The 14,542-nt window shown below is 34.9% G+C and overlaps 2 protein-coding genes across 40 annotated transcripts; both read left to right on the top strand.

Moving 5' to 3' along the window:
* Positions 1–415: 415 nt before the first annotated feature.
* On the top strand, positions 416–3,432 carry LOC107779350 (zinc finger CCCH domain-containing protein 14-like). Its single transcript, XM_016599750.2, has 3 exons — positions 416–561; positions 1,582–2,302; positions 2,541–3,432. Exons 2-3 carry the CDS (start codon positions 1,586–1,588, stop codon positions 2,844–2,846), a joined length of 1,023 nt encoding a protein of 340 aa, XP_016455236.1. The 5' UTR covers positions 416–561; positions 1,582–1,585; the 3' UTR covers positions 2,847–3,432.
* Positions 3,433–4,420: 988 nt separating this feature from the next.
* On the top strand, positions 4,421–12,044 carry LOC107779351 (uncharacterized). 39 transcript variants are annotated; one of them, XM_016599754.2, is made up of 13 exons: positions 4,421–4,525; positions 4,652–5,830; positions 5,925–5,980; positions 7,597–7,803; positions 7,905–8,001; positions 8,403–8,473; positions 8,689–8,883; positions 9,360–9,440; positions 9,871–9,975; positions 10,378–10,473; positions 10,879–10,980; positions 11,447–11,536; positions 11,705–12,044. In XM_016599754.2, exons 4-13 carry the CDS (start codon positions 7,708–7,710, stop codon positions 11,825–11,827), a joined length of 1,056 nt encoding a protein of 351 aa, XP_016455240.2. In that variant the 5' UTR covers positions 4,421–4,525; positions 4,652–5,830; positions 5,925–5,980; positions 7,597–7,707; the 3' UTR covers positions 11,828–12,044. The 39 variants fall into 39 exon arrangements, with proteins under 39 accessions (XP_016455240.2, XP_075105960.1, XP_075105971.1 ...); XM_075249859.1 differs by having other exon boundaries at positions 4,432–4,525; positions 10,384–10,473; positions 10,885–10,980; XM_075249873.1 differs by having other exon boundaries at positions 4,479–4,779; positions 5,719–5,830; positions 9,880–9,975; positions 10,384–10,473; positions 10,891–10,980.
* Positions 12,045–14,542: the final 2,498 nt, after the last annotated feature.

The following is a 14,542-nucleotide window of genomic DNA, read 5'->3' as shown; positions in this document are numbered from 1 at the left end:
TTCTCCCATAACGGTATTGAAAACGATTTGATTTTTATCCACATATAGTGTAAAGTTTTTACAATAATAGTGTATTTAATTATAAATATTATATCGGCTTTATTTTCTAGAATTTTAGGTTTCTAATCTTGCTAATAATCGATGGATTTAAGTTACACTATAAAAAGGTTTACAATGAATTTTAAGTTGCAATAGTAGAGTTTTACTTGTAATTACCGAATAAAAAGCTTAATTATATATGTTTTTGTGTAGTCAGTGTTTAGAACTTAAAAACTCAATCATAAATTGTTACCTGTTAGAGGACTTGATGTGTAATTTTTACACTATCATTATATTTGAGCGTTTAAAATTTCCGCGCCTTGTGACCGAAGCAAGCAAAGTTCTTGCTACCGGAGCTACTATATAATATTGGTAATCCCAGGCACGAGTTGTGCTTTGTCTCAACCACTGGACGAAGACCTTAATTGCTCTCTCTGCTACTCTGTCACCTCTCCGAGCATTTCTTCCGTCTTTAGAAGTACGAATTACGCAGCTCCGTCTTATTACCACGACTGTCTTCAGGTAGATTCTGGTGCTTTTTGTCCTCTTCGTCATTTTCATTTGATATTTTCAATTGATGCGATTTGCCTATTTTGTTTTTGTGTCTGATTTTTTTTTATCTTGCTTCAATTAGTGTTATGTGCTTGCTAGTTTGAATATCTACTGCGAATTCTCGTTGTTTTGTAAGTATTTGATCTGTGCGATTTTTGCGAAATTCATTATGCTAGATTGCGGTGCCTTTTCTACACTTCGTGATTCCAATTTGCATTCCATCAGATGCCGTTTGCTTATCCTTGCGTTCCTAGTTTGATATGCATCGATTTCTGTTATGCGATTGCTACATTCTATATCTATGTGAATTTCCGTTGCTTTTACGTACTACTTATTCTGTTTAAGTCTGGAAAATTCAGTAAACGAGATGAACTGAAGGCCGGTATTGTTTAGTGTTTTGGAACGTTGATCTTAAATTACCGATCATATTCCACTTTAGCTCGCAGCAAAATGTTTTTTGTCCTCTTCGTGATATAATCTATTAGAATTTTCATCAGATGCGATTTGATTAGAATTTCTTACGTTTCTCTGTCTGTTTCGTTTTATTCATTTATGTAATCGCTAGGTTTCTATATCTGTTTGAACCTCAGTTGCTTTTGAGTTACTGTTCTGTGCAATTTTGGAAAAATTGAACTACAGAAGATCAAATGTACTTGAAATTTTCATTGTTGACTGTTTTAGAATGCTTTCTGAATTTACCGATCATTTTTTATTTCAAGTGAATAAGCTGTATGCTTACTTCTACGTCTGTGTCTGTTATGCTTCAATTAGCTTTTATGTGATTGTTGGTGAAAAGAAGGTTTTATGTGATTTTAAGGTGGAGTATCTCTGTGAATATCCGTTAGTTCGTTAGTTTTCAGTACTTGTTCTGCTCAATTTGGGTGAATTCGACATACTAGATCAAATGTATTTCAATTTTTCTGGTATAATTGATTGTTCGGAATGTTATTTGTAATCACTGATCATTTTCCACTTATACTCTGTTTTCAGCAAAATGCAAAACGAGAATCCTTCAAGTGATGGCCTCAACAGCAGCACCGCCGATGCAGCTACAGTCCCGTCCGGCAACAAAAATTATACCTGCTCTGATGCAACTTCACCGCATCTGGCTCACAATCCATTTCTCTCACCTACCTCAACTCACCAATTCGATTCCTCCGAATTCACCCCAAACTTCTACTCAACTTTCTCTCGCACCTCAAATTCCCCTTCCCAAACCTCCTTTGACGATATTGACGACATCGCCACTGATGGCCGCCTCCACCAAGCCAGCTACATTCTCGAGTACCAGCAGCTCTACAATCGCTACACTCTCTGCCTTGCACATCTCCAGGAATCTATCAAAGAAGTTGAAGCTCTTCACCAGGAGAATGAATCTCTCCGGCTAGTTAACTCCGATTTGGATCGACGCCTCAGCCTCCTCACGCAGGCCACTATCCAAAACTGCCTTCTTTCTGATTTCAATCGTTTTGGTCTGGGAGTCAACCGTGACAGTCAAATCTCTGATCCCAGACCTCCGAACATTAGGCCTGCAAACGTCACTGAACCAAACCGGCCTGAGCGAAGGAATGTCGAGCGAGTCTCGCTCCCGAAGAGTATTTCTGTCCGTTCAAGTGGTTATCTCAAGTTGAAAGCACAAGGTGGAAAGAATGAAGGTCCCAGCCAGGGAAAAACTCGCCAAAAAGCCACGAATCCTCCCCTATCCGAATCCGTGAGTTTAATGTTTCATATTCATTCCTCTGTTTCTTATTCATCTCTCAATATAATCGGTGAATTTCTGCGTGGTCTTGTGAAATGTGATATATTTGGTTTGTTTTCAGTTTCATCTAATGTGTCAATTGTTCAATACTCCTTATTTTTTGACTTAGAAATCAGTGCAATGCAAATTTGATTGATAGTCTGAGTTTTCTTTCTTTTCATTTTTGTGGGTGACGTGTGGTGTGGAGCAGCAAAGGGTGTATGTTCCAGGAAGTAAGAAGGAAGAGGAGGCAGTGGAGTTTGAAGTTTACAACCAAGGGATGCTCAAGACAGAGCTTTGCAACAAATGGCAGGAGACTGGGACGTGCCCTTATGGCGAAAACTGTCAGTTCGCTCATGGTATCACAGAGTTGCGCCCAGTTATCAGGCATCCACGCTACAAGACCGAGGTCTGCCGAATGGTCCTAGCAGGTGATATGTGTCCCTATGGTCACCGTTGCCACTTCCGTCACTCCCTCACTGAGGAAGAGCGACGCACAGGTCCCAGCCTGTTCTGATTCTCTGACTCGATTTCTTCAATTGTTCCGATCTATGAAGTCTTGGGCGCAAAACTTAAATCCTATGCCATGGTTCAATTTCGCATATCCGTAAACCCCCCAAAAGCAATAAGATGGAAATATTTTCGTGAATAAACCTATATGAGGAACTGGAGAGGACAGGATTATGTGATGACAATTCTATTTTGAATGGTACCCAACCCACCCACACTGCAATAGAAAAATTACTGACCAGATATTTGGAGTTGGTACTTGATATACAGCTAGGGAAATTCTAAAGCTTTTTTGGGTTGTTCAATTGTGCAAATTGCTTTTGTAGCTAATTTTTCAAGTATTCATGTTGAACATGTTATCAATTGTCTGAGAGCTGAAGCACAAAAGGGCAAGAGCATGGAACAGTGGGTGTTTAAAATCATTGTAATGATCATAAACTGTTTGATACAGCAGTCTGCCAATTGCTATGTGGTTTATGCAACATATTCACTTCTAAAACAAATTTAAAATAGTTCCATATTTTTTGTATTAGTTGTAATAAAAAAATTGTATTTAAAATGAAATAGTAGTTGCGTAAAGTATTTATATTGAATTTGAAAGTGTAATTTACTTTTCCGAAATCTATTTCTTGCATTTTCTATTACCAATATATTTACTTTTAACTTTTAAAGTATGCAGTGACTAATAGCATTAATGTGTATTAGCTATTAAGGAGTAACACTTTATCTAACTTAGCAAAAGGCAGGTGTAGAGAGTATCATTTTAAGGATATAAAACCAAAATGATCAGAGTATATTGTCAGACAAAAAAGTGAAAATAGAATCGAAACCATACGAGGAGTGCACATTACATATATAACCATACAGGGGTCCTTTGGTTGGGTTAGGTAAAATAAATTTTAGCATAAAAATAATATAGAAGTTGTTTGATTTACTTATCAGTTATGAGGGAATAGTAATATATGAATTGTTTATATGATAATTAATAATGAAGAGATTGTTATAAATAAATCACTTACTTTTAAAAATATATTATTGTCTCTAATAATAGTTTAATTCCTGCAATTTTATTTCATATACTATGCCACAAAAAAATAATGTTTAGGTTGCTGCATTAATATTTAACATCATCAACCCAACGCTGATTAGTTATGCAATAATCATTTTGTCTTATGCGATCAACGTCACCAAATACCAAATTATCTTATAAAGAATTTTTATGTTAGATTAATTGCTCCATACCACCAAACGATCCCATATTGTTTTGGTTTGAGGGATTTAGAAAATAATTTTCATATAACCAATATTACAATATTTGATTGGTGATCAAATAATAAGTTAAATTATACGAGAGCGTGTATATTATTTTATGCACAATAAAGAAATAAAAATATTTAACTACAAAGTTTCCTTAAAGTATGTAATACCTACATCTGTATTACCATTCACCGCAAAACAAATAATTTATTTTCACTGCATAAACAATCCACTTATTATGGTTTTAAAAAAAAAACACAAATCCACTTATTATAACTCGCCTACCAAATAACAATGCATTGACATAAAACATCGTCGGTTATTTCTTAATTAAATCGGTTATATAATAGAGCAGTCAATGTGGAAAAAGAGGGGAAAAAATAGTGTAGTGAATAGTAACTACAGAATCAATATACGAAAATCGAAATGGTAAAATAGCAATTGCAATTCCGATTTTAACTAAAAGATGTTTGACCCATATAAAGGAAAAGTTTGATTTTTGATGCTACAATGGTGCTTTCTTGAAATTTTATGTAATGGATTACTACTTACTAGGCGATTCTATGATTCTCTTGGAGAAAACCAAGTCAAATGGGTTGGCATTGAATCAAGGGAGGAGATGGCAGCTGACATTTTAGCGTCAGGCGGCGGCATGTGGAGAACTTCTTTCCCAATGTTCTCAGGTAGGTTTTGCTTCTTTTGTATTTCTTTTTCTTGTTAATAGGAAAAGTAGTAGACTAGTAGCACCAAATAAGAAAATAAGAATCAAAGTTGGGAATATCTCTGACCTTTGGTAAAGTTTTACTGTAAATTGTATATTTTGAACCTAAATACAATGTTCTGAAGAAGAAATATGAACGTGCATAAGTTTTTTTTGTATTTGTTTCTTTTAGATAGGAAAATAACAGTATTGAGATTTACTATCTTGAAAGCAGAAAGCTTGAAAGGTTTAATTAAGCCGAAAGTTTGAAATCTCTAATTCCATAACTTTTTGCCACTTATGGAGAAGGCTTTGCACACATTATAAAGTAGGCTTGTAAAATCACCAAAGGAGCAAATTCTTTCCTAGATAATCCCATATCCAATTGAGATATCTCATTTGTATGCTGATGTTTCTTTCCATAAGGAATTTCCTTCCTCAAGCTTTCTCTCAATTTTATAACCTGATTAATGTTAGTGCTGATTTTGCTGGTTAGGTCCGTAATGAAGTGCTATTAGCATGTATTTGGAGTGTATGCCATATATTTATTACAAGTTCTTGAAATTTTATGGGTTGAGGAAGAAAATCCCATTTTCCCATTTGCTGCATTTCAACTTTATGTTCAGCATCCAGGTCCCAATTGATAGATTTGACTTAGTAATTACCTTGTAGCATGACTATTAATCCTTTAAATCCTTAAAGAAAGGAACAGCCCATGACCCACCTGATAACCATTTTCTAGATATCTGAAAAATCGAACTACTTTAAACTCCAGTAAGGGTGGCTCTGTCTCAAATATTGCTATCAAGAGAGTTGGTGCTCTTTGATTAGTGTAACTTAGTTGCTTTTGTCATCTTAGTTTTGTTTATCTTGATATTTTTCTTATTAACATTATGTGTTACCAATTGATGCCTGAGACAAGTGCTTGCTAGTCTAACTAGCTACTCAATGAGGGAAAATGACGTTATCACATTAGGAAATTACACAATCCTTCCACACTTTTTGTTGAAGATGCTCAAGAATAACTTGGACAGGTACAAATTTGAGTTACCTATTTCATTTCTTTGCTAACATATTTTTAAAAGTTTGTTTGATTGTCATTTTGGTTTTGAAATAACATTATCACAGTAGAGAATTGCACAATCCTTCAATAACTCCTCATGAAGATGCTTAAGAACAACTTGGTATGCCCAAATCTATGTTTGATGTTCTATACTTTGCTATGCCTATCATTTTTTAAAAGTTCGTAGAATTGTCATTATGATTTTTGATGAACTTTCTTTAGATAAAAATAATTCAGTGTGTGAGTGAACATGTTTATCAAGCTTATTAAAGTAGATTAGTTAAGTGATTTATTCTTTGTTGTTTTAACCAACATCAGTTGGCAGTGATGTTGAGGCACAGCAGTGATATTACCATTTTCTTGTACTTCTGTTTGTTCTTTCTTATTTGTTATTTGAATGCTTTTAATTGCTTTCTGACTGCAAAATAGTGCTAGAATCTGTACTTTGTTGAAGTGGGAAGATACTTATGGTGTTAAAGTTCAAATCATAATGATGTCAAGCTTCGATGCCTTGATAGGTTTGTGTTAGTAACATAAACTGCATTTTAGTGATGACAAATTTTTTGGTCTCTCAAATATGTATGAACTTCATGGTGGCATTGCTCTGTGTGCATTATGCCCGTCTCAGCTATTTGTGCATTGAGTTGTTGTGAGCTACATTGTGTCTGTTGTATGTAAAACAAAGAAAATGAAGAAGTAAAATAGAAAAGAAATACATAGTCGGGCATATGACATTCTCGGCACTGGCTACACTCATCTAGTAAATATTTAGAAAACACTCTTAATTGATTGGTTTATTTTTGCGTAAAATCAAGCTAAACCTAACCATGAACATCCAAAGAGACAATGTGCTTTAACTCTCAAGTTAAGCAGATCAGACAACTAGATAAACAAAGACGATCAAGTCATTGTCCCTTCCTTTCTCTTTTTTTCCCCTCTTTTTTATTGGGATATATGTAAACACACATGGAACAAAATCTTCCTGTTATCCTTGACTTCCGTTGGTGTAACAGGAAAAAATCATATTCTCCTACCTATATTATTGCATAAATAATGCTCCACTAAAATGCTAACTCCCAAGGCAAGATTTATTAGACTTTTTCTATTGCTTAACTATTTGGGGAGTAAACTTATGGTTCCATCGGTTGGTGGATGTGCATATAACTTCCATGTGAAATTTGTTGTCTGTGAATTTTTCTCCCCCCAGACGAAGAGAACTTTTGTTGCCATGTAAAGATGAAAAAGAATAGTTGAGTAACAAGACACTGAACCGCTGGTGGGAGAGTGACCATGTTTGCAGACATTTTAGACGGACTATGATTAATCACATCTTGGTGCCATGACATCAATTCTCTCTTCAAACAACAGCTTAAAAGTCACCTGTCCTATATTTCATTTCCTTTTATGACCAACGTCAGAAGTCCTTTGCTTAAACATACTGTAGATGGTTCCACGATGAAAAGAACCAATATGGAATTTCTTCTTTTCTTCTTGTTTTTATTTAATTTATTTATTTAGTTATTTTGATGAATGGTGGGACTACATTTTCAAGATACTCGTCAGGGAAAAAAATCTATAGTGCGACAAATAAGCACTTATTATTCCCACAGATCTGCATAAAGAAAATCAATTAATGGTTGAGTGGAGGATTATATCCTTATTAATGATGAATATATCTGAGATTATATTCCTAATAAATATGGACCTAACGATGACTTCAAAATTAATGCGTAGTAGCTCTCCTGGGGGTGGGAGAAGGAGCTACGGCATAGTGTTTCTGCTATTTAAAGCCCCTTCTTCCCCAAATATTATCAATCTGGTGAAGACATCGATTGGAACGTTTCGTCAATGGAATTCCCAAAATCCTCATCAGCTCTGTCATCAGAAATGCAAAAGCCGGTTGGTATTCATAGCTGCTTGCCAAGTAACAACAAAACTCAGCAGGTAATCAATACTATCGAGCTTTATACCGAAACTTTTTTTTTACATATAGCTACCGTTCATATAAGATGAGATTTATCCCTTTGGTTTCCTTGCGTATCTAGGATGAAGATAAAAGGGAGCCTTGTTTCATGCATTTGCTAAGAGCAAAGCTCCTCTGTTTCTGGAAACAACAAGTCGAAGAAATTCTTCAAGCTTCAGGTGTTTTTTTTCTCCTTACACATAGTCACCTACAGAGACCAATGATATGATACATTCATGCATGATCAAAGGTTATTCTTGAGCTTTTGGGCCAGTTTTACGACCTGCCATGGCCCTCACATATGTTGATTTTGTTAGAAGTATCTCAATCATCACATAAAAAGATATGTTCCATATGAAAATTTACAAATATATATATATGTTGCACATTTTTGCTTCCACCAGTCATGAAACAGTTGTAAGCAGGTCATGTCATTGAAAGCAACACTAGAATCATAAAAATCAATAAATCAAATTGCAAGTAAAAGATCCTTTTATTTTTTAGAGATTGTAGGGTTTACTTCGCTGCTGTTTTTCCCTGTTGGTTTTACCTTCACACAGCCGCTTCATTTTATTTTTAGAGCTAAAGAGAAAACAAGAGCTGCCCCTTGCAAGGATCAGGCGCGTAATTAAGTCAAACGATCAAGTAAAGGTATGTTCATGGTTGTGATTTTCTATTCACATTGGCAAGGGTCGTTTTAATTTAATTTATTTTTTCGATCTGCTGCTAGTTGGAACTTGAAAAGCTTGAGAGAGTGCTTTTTTTTTTTTTTTTTTTTTTTAAACTTTTCTTGATCTGCTGCATCTCTAACTGGGGAGTGGGTACTAAAAATAATTTTAACCTCTAATGGGCATGTGTAAATTCAGATGGTTAGCGCACATGCTATCGTTTTATTTGCAAAAGCAACTGAGATGTTCATTCTTGAACTCACACTTCGTGCGTGGATGCAAGCTGAACAAGTCAAACGTCGAACTCTGAAGCGTTATGACATTGCTAGGGCCATAAGGAATGAAGAACTTCTTGATTTCCTGTGTGATATCGTCCCACTGCAGTCCTATAAGGTTGGTTTATATGCTAGTATATCATCCATCATCACTTCCCGAGATGAAAATTGTTCTTAGCAAATAATTTCATTGGCTATTTCAAGCACTTTGAGACCTTGAATACATGCTAAATGACCTACGAATCTGTGAGGTAATTAAACTTTATAAAGTTGTACTTGTACTTACTGCGAAATGCTTCCTTTGTATATTTTATCTGATATTATTACTACTTAGCGAGTCAAACAAATTTTTTTGTCTACAAGTTTTTCAAATATTTTGAATCCTAAAATATTTTATTTGAATTTTATGGAGGACTTTTCACGTAGTCTCAGAATATGTAAATTTTATTTCGATAAAATTGACTAGTCAATGTTCAACTTCAACTGATAATCAAATACTCTGATCCTCATTTTCGAATCCCGTTACGAGTTTTTGAACGCTTATTAATGATCTTACCACTTAAAGTACTAAAATATCACTGGCTACAATACCAGTTTCAGGTGGAAGAGGCAAATTATGGCCAAGGAAATGAATTTCACCCGGCTTATCAAATGGTTCAGCCTATTAACTTTCCAGTGAGTAGTAGTGACTTTGAACATTACATGTGGTGGAACTACCTTGTAACCTTCATTCCAAATAACACCAGCATATTGTTTATCTAGGCTAATGTTGGTGTTGTTTATCCTCATAATGTATGAGTTTAAACTTCATAAAGTCGTACTTGTACTTCCTGCAAAATACTTTCTCTATATATTATACCTGATATTTTTACTACTTTGAGCGTCAAACAATCTTTTTCTGTCTACCTCATTTGAATCCTAAAATATTGTACGTAATTCAAACTTTACAAAATAGTACCTTTTATATTGTCTCAAAATATGTAAATTTTATTTCGGTAAAGTTGAGCCCATGTTCAGCTTCACAGAGATACATATTTTGATCCTCATAATTGGATCCTAATGAATTTTGGAACATTTTTAGTTATCTTACTTTTTAATATACCAGAATCTGCAGTACCAATTTCAGGTGGAAGAGGAGGCAAATGATGGCCAAGGAAATGAATTTCACCCGGCTTATGAAATGCTTCAGCTTCAGCCTAATAACATTCCGGTGAGTGATAGTGATTTTCAACATTACATGCTTAAACTGCCTTGTACAGCTTCATTCCAAATAACGGCAGCGACTTGTTTATCTAGGCTAATTTGTTGGTGTTGTTTATCCTAAAAAGTATGAGGTGATTAAATTTCATAAAGTCGTACTTGTTCCTGCGAAATACTTCCTCTACATATTGAGATATAATATTGTTACTAGTTAGAGGGTCAAACAATCTTTTCCTGTCTACCTAATTTAAATCCAAAAAATATTGTGATTTTTAATTTTATGTAGTACCTTTTACATGGTTCAAAAATATATAAGTTTTATTTCATATTTTGATCCCTGTATTTGAATCCCGTCATGAATTTTGGATGTTTATCATTTATCTTACTGTTTAAAGTACTAAAATCGCACTAGCTACAGTACCAGTTTCAGGTGGAAGAGGAGGCCCTTGATGTCCGAGGAAATGAATTTCATCAGGCTTATCAAATGGTTCAGCCCAATAACATTCTGGTGAGTGTTTGTGACTTTCAACACTAAATGTGTAAAATACCTTGTGAACTTTTATTTCAAATAACAGGCATATAATTTATCTTGGGTAATGTGTTGTGTTATTTATACTGAAAAACTATGAGATGAGTAAACTTCATAAAGTCCTACTTGTACTTCGTTCCTACTCTATATATTTATATGATATTATTACTATGTAGAGAGTCAAACAATCTTATCCTGTCTACCTATTTTGAATCCTAAACTATTGTAATTTACGTTCTATGGGGTAGTACCTTTTAGGTAGTCCCAAAGTATGCAAATTTTATTTCAATTAAATTCATATTTTGATCCTTGTTTTTGAATTCTGTCGTGAATTTGGAATGTTCATTAATTATCTTACAGTTTAAAGTACTAAAATTGCACTAGCTGCAGCAGCAGAACCAATTTCAGGTAGAAGAGTTGGCAAATGACGGCCAGGGAAATGAATTTCTCGTAGCTTATCAAATGGTTCAGCCTAATGATGTTCCAGTGAGTTATAGTGACTTTCAACACTACATGTGCAAACTACCTAATCTTCATCATAAATGACAGTTGATTGTTGTTTATCTAGGCTAATTTTTTGTTGTTGTTGTTGTTGTTTATCCTAAACAAATATGAGGTGATTAAACTTCATAAAGTCGTACTTGTCTTACCTGCAAAATACTTCCTCTATATATGAAATAAGATATTATTACCACTTAGAAGGTTAAACGAGCTTTTTCTATCTATCTATTTTGGATCGTAATATTGTACGTAATTCAAATTTTATGAAGTAGTAGTACCTTCTATGTAGCCTCAAACTATGTAAACATTATTTCGATAAAATTGAGAAGTTAATATTCAACTTCACACAGATAATTACATATTTTGATCTTTCTTTGTTTTCAAATCCTGTCATGAATTACGTTTATTAATTATCTTACAGTTTAAAGTACTATAACAGCACTAGCTACAGTACCAATTTCAGGTGGAAGAGGAGGCAAATGGTGGCCAAGGAAATCAATTTCACCCGGCTTATCAAATGGTTCAGCCTAATAGCATTCCGGTGAGTGATAGTGCCTTTCAACACTACCTTGTAAACGTTCATTCCAAATAACAGTCGTGAATTGTTTATCTAGGCTAGTTTGTTGGTCTATTTATCTAGATAAACCTTGATCTGAAAAAAAGAAGAAAATTCAACACTTCCTGAGAATTTTTGATGTTATTTATGTAGGCTTCTTTCACCAGCATCCAAGGAATTCCAGCGCCACTGATGCTACCACCTGCGATTAATTCATCTGCTGAAGCCAAGTTTACCAATGATGGATTTGCATTGGACAATAAGGAGGGACTTTAAAGTGGGAGTTAATTAATTTCTGTTTCTTTAGTTATCATTTTCCTTTGTTGTTGTTTAGCCTTTTCAATAGGCCATCCTTTAGACTTGTTTTAATTGGCCTAAGAAAAATATGTGTCCCCTATACTGCTGAAAGAATGCAGTTTATGTTTGTGTTAAACAGTATAAACCCCGCTTTTGTTAAATGTTTTTAATAATACCTGTGCTTATTTCGTGATGATTTAGAAGCCTGCGAATCAGGTTTTTTTTTTTGGTTCAAAAGATAGTATGCATTAAATTAAAAGTTGAGCGTACAGAGATGTTGGTGCTCGGGTTGCACCATATTACAAGTTATAGTATCACTAGTAGTAGTTACAATGTTTGTGGTATTCCTAACGGAACTATTATCACAACACCCAAAGTTGATAAAAACTATCTCCGCTACAGCATGGTTTTCAGCATTTGACTCCAGGCTGCTCCGCAAAACAGGTACTGCTGCATTGTCTTCAACTGCCATGTGTGTGGAACTGATCTTGTAGTAGTTGTTCCTTGCTTATCTCCTTCAAAATGTCGGATCACAAAAAGTGGTGGTATTGCAAAAAATTTATAGCGTACGATTACTTGCCAGACTGCTGCCCTCTTTTGCTAGTTGATCCGCTACTCTATTTTGTTCTCTGTATGCGTGTTGTACTCTTGGATTATGTAGCTGGTGGAGGAGGTACCTACAGTCAATAAGCATGTTAGTGTATAAAATATTATCGTTAGCTAGCATAGTGATTACCTCCCTTGCATCTACTTCCACTTGCAGTGGTGTTAGATTTAGTTGACGAGCTAGTTGAAGTCCCTGGATCAGTGCTCGAATTTCTGCTGCAATAGAAGTTGATTGTGGTATATTTCCTGAAAATCCCACAATCCAGTCTCCCAGGTGATTACGAAATTACTCCACCGATGCCATCCATATTGGATCGTTGTGAATGGGCCCCATCCGTATTGAGCTTGTAAATACTTGGTGCTGGAGGAATCCATTTAAGGGCAACTTTAATTCTGATAGGTCTTGTGTTGGCAAGCTGGGCAAGAAGATGAAGTCCAATTTGACAGGTTTAAATCGTTTCTGAATAGGGTGAAGTTCAGAAAATTATTTCAGCAAACTTAAAAAACATACTTAGATATCAAGCTTAATTATGAAATCCAAATTCTAATACGAATTTCCAGAGCTCAATCAGGGTATTCACTTTGGATTTTCCAGAGTCGATAGAATCTGTAGTTCTCAAATTGTCATCCAACCGTCTGCTCATTGTCAATGCCTAATGGTCAATCCTTAAAAGGGCAGCCTGTGCGCGGGGTCCGGGAAAGGACCGGATCACAAGGGTCTATTGTATGTAGTCTTACCGTGCATTTCTGCAATAAGTTGTTTCTATGGCTCAAACCCGTGACCTTCTGGTCACATGACATCAACTTTACAAGTTCCGCCAAGGTTCCCCTTCAATCCTTCCATATACAAAAGATTGACGTTTGAATAAGTTTTTTGTGTTTTTTTTTCTTCACGTACAGAAGGGAGTATAGTCAAAATTTGGTGGTTGTTCAAGAGACCCATTCTAAAGTACGACTCTCGCTGTTTTCTCGTATGCTATTTTTTTTTTTTTTTTTGGCATATTTCGTATTCCGAAACGTTTTAAATTTTATAATTCCATTATGCCGTCGAACACAATCTTTGATAGGCCTATTTCTAATTTTGAAATGGTACCAGCTATTGGAAGAATTTCAAAAAGAGTATTATGGGATCATTCACACATTTGTTGTTAGCAAATCCTTTTGCATTTGCCTTGACTTTAATGGAGTTCAAACGTGAATTGAGTGAATTGTCAGTGTCAAAATATATCCCGGAAAAGGTTAAAGTTTACTCTTTTACTTTTTTTATTATGGTTCAAAATGATCCTCTATTATGTTGTCGGGAGCTCTATTAGGGGCTAGAGTAAATATAAGATGATGTACTAACAAGAGTATGGTGGGTTCGAAATATAACAGAGGATAAGAGTAAGATATTTCATATAGTAGGTGGGTACCTTTAAACCTTTTAAAAAAAAGAAAAGGTTGATGAGGATTCATGCCGAGTGAATTACACAAATAGCCGTCAAAGTGGATGGTTTTGAATTTTTGTCCCCACTTACCTCATGGGCAAAATTTTAAGTTTAACAAATGTTGCCGCTCGCTTGCTCCTTGGGCAACGCTTTTAACTTTTGATCTTGAAGTTCTGTCCACGGTACAAGCAGGGGGATGCACTTTTAACAAAGTCATAAATTTTTAGGAAATATATGTATTAATAATATGAGAAAATGGAACAATAGAAAAAATGACACCACTTGACATAAATTATCTCTTGGCGCGTTGGCCGTGTACCTTATTTTGCTTTAAGAGGTCAGTGGCTTGAGCCTCAACTAACACTTTTTTTGTTGTTGCAATATTTGAGTCTTTGTGGTTAAATATTGTGATGAAGTAAAATTGAACTCATGACCTTTTCTTACTTAAGACTCAAAAAAATTAATAGACTAAAGCTTTTTTTTTTCTTTCTCGAAGTATGATAATTAGAGTCATTATTCCTATTCTTCTATTAATTTCGACACAACTTATAAAAATTACTACCCCTAAAGAAAAGCGACAGTCAAAAGTTAAAGACTACATAAAAAATTGTCATATTTTTACAATTTTTTGATCCATGGCTTATACGTTCGAGATTGTAGA

Source organism: Nicotiana tabacum, chromosome 3, assembly GCF_000715075.1.
Source record: "Nicotiana tabacum cultivar K326 chromosome 3, ASM71507v2, whole genome shotgun sequence".
Taxonomy (NCBI): domain Eukaryota; kingdom Viridiplantae; phylum Streptophyta; class Magnoliopsida; order Solanales; family Solanaceae; genus Nicotiana; species Nicotiana tabacum.
The sequence above is the reverse complement of the archived record's forward strand: the minus strand, read 5'-3'. Positions and strand labels throughout refer to the sequence as shown.